Here is an 11,212-nt window from a genome sequence, read left to right on the forward strand (position 1 = left end):
GATGGATGGATGGATGGATGGATGGATGGATGGATGGATGGGTGGATGGATGGGTGGGTGGATGGATGCATGGCTGGGTGGGTAGGTGGGTGGATGAATGTGTAGATGGATGGATGGGTGGATGGATGGGTGGATGGATGGGTGGATGGATGCATGGCTGGGTGGGTAGGTGGATGGATGAATGGGTGGGTAGATGGATGGGTGGATGGATGGATGGATGGATGGGTAGGTACTTGCTTTTGTTCAGAGTTCAAGGTACAGTCTGTCATGATGGGCAAGTCAAGGCAACTGGAAATTGAATCAGCCATTCACAGGACATCCACTGTCAGGGGCAGGGAGTGAAGACTGCTCTGCTCTCTTAGCTCAGCTCCTTTCCTCCACCCACGCAGTCCATGAGCCCAATAAGGGAATGGCACCACCCTCAGTGGGTGGATCTTCCCACCCCAATTAATGAAACCAAGATAATTTCTCAGAGGCCATACTCAGAAGTGTATTTCCCAGGTGATTCTAGATTCTGTCAAATTGACAATTAACATTAACCTTTACACCAAAGATGACTTTGAGTCCCCCCACCCTGGCCCTAGTCCTCCAGGCTCCACCACTCACATGCCAGGACTGCAGGTTTATGCTACCACACTAGGTCCAATTCCAATTTGTAAAGGTGATAACAACAGCTAACAGTTGTTGGATACTCATCCGGTCAGACACCATATGAATAATGCACTGGACATAATTTGTATCATATTCAATTCTGAACGTGGCCACTTTTCTCATCTCCATTGACAGATGAAGACATTGATTCTTTCTGAGGCCAGAAGACAGGTGGCTAGAAGTGGCAAAGGTCATAGACCAGCTCTAGCCTATACACTGCTCAGGCTTGTCACTTGCTACCCCACTTCTTTGTCTCCTGGGTGGTTTAGAGGTTAATGGTGTGTTCCACGCAGTGAGGACACCAAAGCCTGAGAGTTGTGCTTGACAAAAATGCTGTGAGTGTTCTGAGTGTTTGAAACCTGGGGCGTCTTTTGGAGTGCCCTTACCTCTATAACTCAAGTTCAGTTCAATTTAAAAGATTTCTCCAAGGGAGAAAACATTATTAACTCTAAGATATAGGCATCTACGTGAGTGCTGGGTCCTTTCTGAAGGTATAGAATAGTGGTTGCTAGCCATCTAGTCTCTCTTAGTACTGTGGACTTCCCTGAAAGAAATGTCTCCAGACTCTCCCTCTCCTCCCTCTCCCTCTCCCTCTCCCTCTCCCTCTCCCTCTCCCTCTCCCTTCCCCCACTCTCTCTCTCCTATGTGTGTATATGTGTGTGTGTATTCAACATTATTTAGAATTCCTGGAAAGGCTTCTCTCCTGGGAACCTGCCACATGAGAGCTGGCTGCCTTTTGTTCTTTCCTACCAGTCAGCTACCAGCTCCCCACCCAGCTATGCTCCTCCCTCTCCCAATGGGTCCCTTGGGGTGCTTCCCACCCAAGGCCCCTTTGTGAAGAACTCTTTCAGGCTGGTCTCCCAGTCTGGGAGAACATGTGTTTCAGATCTCCGATGAAAAGCATCTCCATGAAGAAGGAACTTCTAGATGGTTTCTTCTTTCTTTGCCACCTCTCCTTTCCAGAGTTATCATTCTAAGCCTAGAGTTCTTGAGCGTGAGTGACTTCACAAGCTTGACATACTAGAAGGCAAGACATCTTTGCATGACATACTTGTAGGCTTTGCTTCTCTCCTCTTCACTGTCTCCAAGGAAAAAGGAGTTTCAGTGTGTGGGAGCCAGTCTCAAGGGCTGAGCAGCGCCGAACATCAGTGCCTGTGCTTTCCACTCCATTCTGATTCTATCCTGAGTCTGAGGCTTGGTATGGAGAAAGCACAGCTGGTTCCCTGCATATTAAGCTGGAGTTCACATCTCTCTCTCTCCTTGAGCCTCTTGAAATAGCATCTAGCATGAACTGTGACTCAACCAAAGTAGACATAACCCCTCTTGAAGCTGGTTTTCATCTGTCAGTTTTACAGGGGTACCATATTTGGAGGTACTTGGGATATCAAAAAAATCAATATAATTATACTGATACACTAATACACTGGACACCCTAAAGTTGCTTTTCCAAATTTATGTCTCTGCATATTCATGGAACTCAGATTCTACACACACACATACACACACACACACACACATACACACCATCTAGATTTGAAGTGGAGCATGTGTTCTAGTTCCTCTGTTATTAGTGTTAATTATGATAATGCTGGAATTCCTGTTAATTCATTATGAAACTGTCAGGGGACTCAAGGAAAGGCATTTCATGTAAGCAAGATATCTATGGATAACTGTAGGAATGTACTCAAAATGTGTTTACTGGTTAGTACCAAGTTCCCAGTATAACTCATTTGAGTTTTTCTTGTTTTTTTTTTTTTTTTTTTTTTTTCCAGTACTGGAAAAAAAATGAAAACTAATGTGTGTTTGTCCACAATTCCCATCAGGACCCATGGATTTCTTGGTTTCCATGGCTGAGGATTAGCCAAATTTCTGTTCCTACATCTTGATTATCTACTCACAGATACAAATAGATGCAGTGAGTGTGATTCTATCTCCAAGAGAGAGGTCAGCCACCTTTTCTTGTCCTTGTATGCTTTCCGGCATTGGTAGCTCAGTGGCTTTCACACCTTCCCCTTCCCACCCTGCTTCACAGCCCCTGCATCATCCCATCTACCCTTCATTCCTCAATGTTAGGAATACCTTTATAGCAGATGGTTACCTTTGAAAATTCAGACCTCCCTGTGGGCTGTGCCTTCCTCTTTTTCCTAAAGACAGGCAAACTTGAAGCCATTGCATGTATTTTCTTCATCTTGCAAGCTATATACATACAAACACACACATATATATATACTCATATATGTATGTATACACATACATACATACATATACATATGTATATACATAAATATACATATGTATATACACACATATACGTATGTATATACGTATATACTGCTGGTATTTACAGTGCTCCGTGAAATGAAGATTTAGTTTAAAAGTCCCAAGGTGGCTTCTGAGCAAAGTCTGAGACCTAAGCAGCTTACTATGTGAAATGTCCAGACTGACAAGAAAACACCTAGCTTGCCGTGTGGTGAGCCAAAGACCATGCTCCACACTCAACCACATGTGTGACAACAGAGATGAAAAGAGTCAAGAGAATATAGTGACCCTGCCAGCATTTTAAGTATCCTATGGATGGGAGAATAAGCAGAGCAAGCAGAATTTACTAGGATAAAACGTCATAAGGATCTTTTTGGTTAAAAAGAGCTGTTTAGTTTTTTAAAGTAAATTTTGGGCAGCCTTGGCTGACTTTTAGGCAAAAGAAAACTAGTAAAAGAGTTTTATTATTTTCTTTTTCTGTAAGGATTCATATTTAAGATGTCAGGTAGTTACCTGTTTATTAATGAAAATATAATTATTTATTGCGCTCCGGCTGTATTCAGCTCTATGACAAAGGCTATATAATGAAAACAGAGGAGACAGACATCCATATTTCAGCATATACCACATAGGCGCCCAGGCTGCTCTGCAGACAAGAGTTGTCTTGTAGGGGGTAGATAACGTTTCTAAGGAGGAAATCCTCTTAGCAAGTGTCCATGTGAGGAAAGAAACCCTGAAAAACACCCTGTACATTTGAGTGTGATGTGTCCTGCCATCTTTGTGACCCTGCCATCTTCTGGGACCTCTTAAGGTCTATCCCGACCCCTAAGATTCTACCCTGAGTCCTTTGTGGCTCTTTCAGCGCAAGGCTCTCTCTCAGAGCTCCCTCTTCCAGTTCCATGGGTGTTGGCTCCCTGGAAGTCCTGGATTCATTAGCAGGTGCTAATTTCATCCTGGATTCTTAGGAGATCATCACCCAGAAAAGCTAGGACATAAACCCATGGTGATGGTGAGGCTCATGGTGATGGTGACTCAGCTCTCCATTGTTTCCAGAGACAATCCCTTCTTTTCCTTTAGCACTTCCCCTCTTCTGTCAGGGCTGTTCCTTCTACAACTATCTTTTTTTTTTTTTTTTTTTTTTTTTTTTTTTCTTGCTTGACTTCCAACTCTCCAAACACAACTCTCCAAACAGAACGGCTAAAGAAATCCATCCCTTCATCTCTGCTTCTTCATCTCCAGAGGAGGACACATGGAAGTTTTTTGGGTGGACTGACTTGGCATTTAAAAATGAAAGTGTGTGGGCATGGGGAGGGGAAAAGACTTCACAGTGAAATTATTTGAATGCAAAATTCAAGCCATACCTAGAGGAAAATCCTTTTTGAAGTTTGGCATTGTCTTTATAACAACAAAAAAAATCTGGGTAAGATCAGGGTAAGATCTGGCAGGATGAAACCACCTGGACCCCTAGGGATAGGATGGAATCCTGTTGCCGGGGGTAAAAGCCTGTTGTTTGGGGACTTCTGCATTGTTGTTCAAGAACACAGTTCTCCTGTCATCTGTACCAAAGCCCTCCTTCCTCCATCCATGAATCCAGTGTAGAAGAACTTAAATTGAAATCTAAATGATAAGATCCCCACAGGCTTATGGGACAGTCCACATTCTATTCTCCTGGCCCAGAAAACAATGACAGTCACGAAAAGATGTTCAGTGAGATTAAGAAAACGAGCTGATCCCTGGTATGAAGAAGGCTTCCTGAGCTCTGCCGTTTTGATTGGCAGCTCCTCTTCTGTTTCTGTCTGTGCCAAGTCTGATTTGCTGTGAGAAGAATACGTGATGTCTAAACTGATGGGTTTGAAAATGTCGCTTGGTCTGTGGATTAGGCCAATCCATCCCACATTGTTGGGGCTGCAGATGTAGTTGAATGGCTCATAATTATAGCCTAAGAAACTGCAGACAGCAATGGAGCCCAGCCAGACCCCCTTTCTCCTTATAGCCCATGCCAAGCTGTCTCCCACGGGGAATGAGGGTGGTTAGTCTGCACAGAATCTTGCTGGGTTTCGGGAAGCTGCCTGGTCACCTACCTGTTCAGATGTAGGTGGGACTGGGCTTTGTGTGGCAAGGATAACGTCAATTTTCTCCTCTGGTGACTAGGAGGGCTGTATGTGGAGGCCACTAACAGACTTCTATCTCATTGAACCATGTAGAGATGACGGTCCGAGGTTTTGCCTCCAGTATGATCTAGAGCAATATCCTTTCTCTCACTTTCAGGACAAATACAAACACCCAGGTTTTCTTCTTCATTCAGTGCAGGAATTTCTCAATCAAGGCTACTGCTGGTTAGTTCTCTATTCAAGAACCATGGAAGGGTGTTGGATTCTGGCTCCTAAAGACAATAATAATCCTTTGCTGTTTTCTGCTAAAGCTTTTCATGAATTTCCTCATGCCGATAATCTTAAAACATGGGTGCTTTTATTCTCCATGCTTCAAACAAGGGGACCTTGAGTTTCAGGATTAAGTGATTTACCAGTCATAATTTAGCAGAATAAGTTGGTTAAGTTAAAAACAACAACAATTCTTACTTCTGAACCCACACTCCTCACTATCTCTGTTATTACCGAATTTTCTGGGCTGAATAGATGCTCAAGCCCTCCACACCCTCCTCCCTTTTTCCCCAACTGCAGCTCTCTTATGGCCCATTGTGTATTGTTCTCTTCAAACAATAGCTAATGAGTCTGTATTACATGCTAGGAAGATCCAGGGGGGTGGTTTTAGTCCCTGAAGCAGAGATGAGGTTGTGACACCAAAAAGGTTAAATAGCTTTGGTGAGGTCACAGAGCCAGCCTTCAGTCATCAAGGCCACCTTCTGAGTCCCTGGCTCAGCTCCTAAATTGACCCTAAGGCCTTTTGGAATTACAGTTTTAATTAATAGTTATTTTAATTTTCCCCTATGTCTGATTTTATATTTTATTGCTGCTTGGTGATGTTAGATATTGAGGTCCTAGGTATTTTTCTTACTCCTGTGCTTTGTACTAAACTTAACAAGTAGAAACTTCCTGGTACAGATAGAGTTCATTTTAAAAGTGTTTTTCAGAGTATAATAGGGACTGTAGGTTTTATTCTCAGACTGAAAGGGGACCACAAGTACAGCTTAGACAGGTTGTTAACTGAGAGCTTGAGAGGTTTTTTTTTTTTTTTTCAGTTCTTACATTTATACCAGTAAGTCAACATCTGTGAGTCATGAGCTTGCTTGGCATCAGTCGTTAGTGGTCTGAATGTTTTGTGCCTACCGTACATGAGGCATATTTTTAAAGGTTCAAAATGCAATTTGAATTCTAGCACATTTCTGGAGAGGAAGTTTATGTCTTCGACGATTCTTTGAAATTAAGGGTATTTTTATATACTTAATGAGTTTGGAGCAGGACTGAGGGAAGAACAAAGGGAGATTATTATTTTTTTGTAATGTGTTCCTGGTGGTAAGGAAATCCCTGCATAAAGGTGACTCTTGTCTTGATGCCATTCATACCTTTTGGGACACGAGATCCATATTCTGCAAGTTCTTCCAACCCTTGATTACGTATAAGTAGCTAGAGTCTAAAAACTTTTAAAGATACAAATCTGTTTTCTCCCAGCAGAAAGCAAAGTCTCCCTCCCTATCCCCACCACCAAGTGCCTTAAAAATCATCAGTCTTGAAAGAGTGTGCTCAGATATATGGGAGGCAAAACTTTTCGGCTAGTAGGTAAGGTGAACTACATATGAAAGGAAGTGGGTGAAGAGTTGGTGATAGGAGTTCTATTTTACCATAAGGAATAAAGGAACTCTCACTCTAGAGCTACTGACACCTCTTAGGTCATGGTCATTACAGGCAGTATACTAGTAGAAGCCCAGAGCAACCCGTAAGCTGATAGTGCTTCACTCAAGAAATATTTATTGAAAGTCTGCAATGTCCTAGGCTTGGGGCGAAGTGTATGATCTTTTTGATAGGTAAAATGTAGCAAAGGTTTTTTAAACTCCACAGGAATGTTTGGGGAAATCTACTTGTGTTAGAAAGAGAATGCAAATTCCATTTGTCGAACATTAACTAAGTGATCAACAGTCCTGATTGGATGATTGGTGTCCTCAAAATGTATAAATATCGTAACTGGATCTCTTGTCAGTGCTTCTCACCCTACAGGGAGTTTCAACCAGATCCTGTCGTACACATGGGATTTCAGGCATATTGAACATTTGCCACTAGAATCGTCCCAATCACACCTTCTGATTTGGACACTAGGATGTTTTGAGCTTCTGCACTTCAGGACATGGTTAGGAACAGGACGACCGACAAACTGATGGTCGTTGTGGAAGCATTACAAGGAACATGTTCCCTCATTGTTGCCAGGGTAGAAAATGCTCCCAGCTGGACTGTGGGAGGCTTTCTTTAGCGTCATTGCACATGCTTGCATGTCAATAGTAGTGTTAACTAAACACTAGTTTAGTGGAGGAAGAGGCCTCAGGGAGGGCACCTCAGGGAGGGCATGAGGAAGGAGGGATTCTAAGGAAAATGCTTTTGCAAATAAAGCAAAAATTCGCCAGCCTTTTCATAAGACTACAATGTCAAAACGAAAATTCCCCCAAAGAAACCGTTAGTTTGTCCAGTTCTACAGATGTCATAATAAGGCGGGACCAGTCCAAGATTCTTTGCCTTAGTGCTGTTGGGCGTGTGAACGTACAATTCATTCATCAGCTGGTTCCCTAAGCTTTTCCCAGGCTCGGAAGTGTCTGTTCTTGTCATTTGGAGGCCAGCATTGTTTTCTCATACCTTGCAGAAACACAGCTGGACTGCAACAGTCTTTGTTCTTAAAAAAAAAAAAAGAAGATTATCACATACACATATTTCCCTCTGGTCACCCAAGAAGGGTGGAGACTGGAGATCTGACCAAGCCCCAGAGATTGACACTCTATTGCCACCTCCAGCCCACCTGTCAGATTCAGATTTGCTTGGGAATCCTGTACTCTGCTAAAGCTCCAAGGGAGAAAACATGCTTAGCTAAAAGTGAGCAGGTGTGAATAAGTGATAACTGGAGCAGAAGTTACAGTTGCAGGCAAGTGGGAGCTGTTCAACACACGCAGAAATCAGGAAACAGGACTAAGAATAGCTTTCCCTGAGGTTGCTCAGGAAGATTTACTGTTGTCTTCTATTCAAAGGTAGACGTCAATGCCTTGCTCCAGTTACACATGTACTACCATGTCCTGGGTGATTTGTTAACTTATACCAACTATCTCCATGTATAACGGCTATCTAGCAGTGTCAAATTATGGATTATCCTCACTCATCTTGTTATCTGAAATGTTGGGAGTTCCCAAATAGGACAAGGACATGCACATTGTCTGTGATGGACCCCAGAGATTCATACCAGAGTGCTGGTGGGTGTGGTGATGGAGGAAAAGATGCTCCTGCTGTTGTTGTTGTTTTCCCTAATAGAACAGTGTCTGACAAAGCGTCGGCCAATGGTGACACAATTAGAGGAACAGAATAATTAGAAACGCAGTTACAGGTTCTGGACTCCCTGCTAATCCAGGAACTTTGGCCCTTGAGTTTGGGGGCGGGGGTCTCCAAAAGGTTTGGTTCTGAGCTCAGATTGAGGTTTCTGTTCACCAACGCTGCCCTTGCCTTGCCCAACCATTCCATGGGTGGGATTCTGAGTCATGTCTAGGCTGGAACCCTCGCAGGACCCCCACTGTGGAATCCCCCGCACGCGCCCCTTGTTGCGCACCCACGCCTCACGTCCTGTGTGTCAAGCTTTGTGGATGAATGATGGACACGCACTTGGAAAACTATGCTGCTACTGGAGCGGGGCCGCAGCGGGTGACCAAGCCTTCAAGAATGCGTGCAGAATCAGACGGACTTTCCCGAGACTGTGGCTGCAGCTTCTGCACACCAGGGACCGGCTCGCCAGTCCTTCACCCCAGCGGTGGGCTGAGGCCCTAGACCCGCGCGCTCGGAGTAGATGGAGCTGCGCCGCCCGGCCAGGCTCGCCCGCCCTTCCTTTCGCTTTTGGGAGACGGGCGATGATTGGCTGCAGACGTAAGCCCCGCCCCTCCGCCCCGCCCTCGCCGCCTTGCCGAGTGGGCAGGGCAGGCGATGGGACCCTGGGCCTGGGCTCGGTGAGGAACGCCCTAAAGCGGAGGCGAGCTGCACTGCGCCAGCGCCGGCCAGCCTAGTGAGCGAGCGAGTGAGCGAGCGCCCAGGACGGAGGAGTGAGCGGGCGAGGCGCGGGCGAGGCTGGGACCTAAGCGCGCTCTCTACTCCGCCAAGTGCCAACTTCGAGCGGACTGGCTGGGCGCGCACCTTCCCGCCGGGCGGTCAGCGGGAATTTGAGATTTTAGGGTTGCGCTCTGTCCCCCTTTCCCCCGGGTTCAAAATCCCCATTAAAAAGCAAAACAACAGTTACAGCAAACTTGCTCTCATCCCGCCGGTCCCCTCAACTCCGGGCACCATGAAGGCGGCCGTCGATCTCAAGCCGACTCTCACCATCATCAAGACAGAAAAAGTGGATCTGGAGCTTTTCCCTTCCCCGGGTGAGTGGCAACAGTGAGGCCCCCCACCCCAGCTCCGGGTCCCTTCTGGGCTGCGCTGCTCCTTCAGGAGCCCGGGATGCCGAAGCCAGGAGGACTGTTGGTGGCCCGAGATCCTTGGGTTTTATTTTTTAGGGGGGTGGGTGTATTTATTTTCACAGCTGTGTGTTTTGTGACTAATGGGAAAAAGCTTATAGAATTTCCAGCGCACTAATTCCGGTGTTTCAATTTTCCCACATAAGCGAGAACCTTGTGTAGTATTCCTTAATGTTTGCAAGGGGGCCTTACACTGCCTCTCAGGTCGCCCCCACCCCGTCCCAACTGTGTCTCCCCAGTATTGGAGCGTGATGGGAGGGTCCTGTGAAGTGCTGAAAGGGTGTCTGGCTAGCTGCCTGGCTTTCAAGCACTTGCATCCTGAGCGCGCCCATCATAAGTCCCTTAGAACCTCTCTCCTCTTTTCTAGGTTGAGGAGATGGTAGTGGGAGGAGAAACGAGATGAATCTGTTTAACTTTGGGAAAGTCTGATTCCTTCCTGGTTCTTGGAGTAACCAGCTTTACTGCCTTTCTAGTCTGCCATGTTTTGGCTTCCCCATACCAAAGGTCCTTGAAGAAGGAAAGCATCCCGTGACCAGATGTAACTTAGTGTCTTTGGTTCATGGTATTATTTAGCAGGCTTAAAGGATTTGAAGAAGAGAGGGAGAGTAAAGACATCGAATTTTGTCTTAGAAGGAAATTTTAGTGTTCAACAAACAGATGGAGTCAACTCTTTGGGATTCCAGAAGCTAGCAGAGTGTAAAGTGCCTACTTTTAGAATAGGAAGCTGGCCTTAGAGAAAAGTGACCTTAGCAGTGAAAGGATCTAGAAAGATCCAAGGAGAAGATGATGCATTTTGGAAATCAATCAGATGTCAAAACACACACCTCTATTGGGTCTGATTATCCGTAAGTTTAACAGCTGTCCCTGACCTTTGCCTCAGCCATAAAGAACTGCACATTTAACCTGTTCTTTATACATTCAATACAAGCCAAGATGAGGTTTTGACATTCTGACATGTTTCAAAATGTTAATAAAGACATTCGGGTGCCATCCTTTCCAGAGAGTCTCCTGACATCCAGTGCTGGATTGCTCTCTACAGAAACTGGGCTTGTCACAGTGTGATGACATTCAGAGCCAGGCAGAGCGGGGGGCCTGGAGGAGACTCCCTCCTAGAACTGTGGAGACTTCTCAGGCACTCAGAGCTATAGATAGAAATGGTACTATGAAGGTTGTTTTTGGCTGTTCAAGGGAGCCAGGAGTTCTCTGTATTACAATTGATTGAAACCATATATAGCAGAAGCGAAGGGATAGTTCATGGAGAAGATATAAACTCAACTAATAGGCCCTTTCCTTAAGAATGGCTTGTTTATATGTGTTACGTGTGTTTATGAGGAAGAGACACATTTGGGCGTCTGGGAAACATCATGTGTATTATGTCAGTTCACATACCTACAGTGGACCTTTCATGCAGCCAGTGAATGAGAGCCCCTGGCTGCACATGTTTTAGATCATAGCAAATAGCTGAAGCATGTGTTTTGGTAATTTAATATTAAATCTATGAGATTTCAAAGCATTTGATTCTATTACTTAAGTTATTGATAAAAAATAAACTGCGTGAGTAACTTCACTGAGCTGCCCCACCAGTCAGATAGAGCTGGGCAGACCTGACACTGCAGTCCGTTTTCATTATATGAAGTATCTTTACTGTGG

General features: G+C 45.0%; 1 protein-coding gene across 3 annotated transcripts in view; it reads left to right on the plus strand.

The window, feature by feature from the left end:
* Ets1 (ETS proto-oncogene 1, transcription factor) overlaps positions 1–11,212 on the plus strand; it is a 123,894-nt gene that overhangs the window by 51,606 nt on the left and 61,076 nt on the right. The window contains exon 1 of one of the 3 annotated variants that reach the window (XM_031346018.1): positions 9,035–9,469. The exons of the other annotated variants lie outside the window; for them this stretch is intronic. Coding sequence (XP_031201878.1) covers positions 9,388–9,469 — 82 coding nt within the window. The 5' untranslated portion in view covers positions 9,035–9,387. Of the gene's footprint in view, positions 1–9,034; positions 9,470–11,212 lie in introns of those variants that run through there. 3 annotated transcript variants of the gene reach the window in all.

This window comes from Mastomys coucha, unplaced genomic scaffold, assembly GCF_008632895.1.
Source record: "Mastomys coucha isolate ucsf_1 unplaced genomic scaffold, UCSF_Mcou_1 pScaffold23, whole genome shotgun sequence".
Taxonomy (NCBI): domain Eukaryota; kingdom Metazoa; phylum Chordata; class Mammalia; order Rodentia; family Muridae; genus Mastomys; species Mastomys coucha.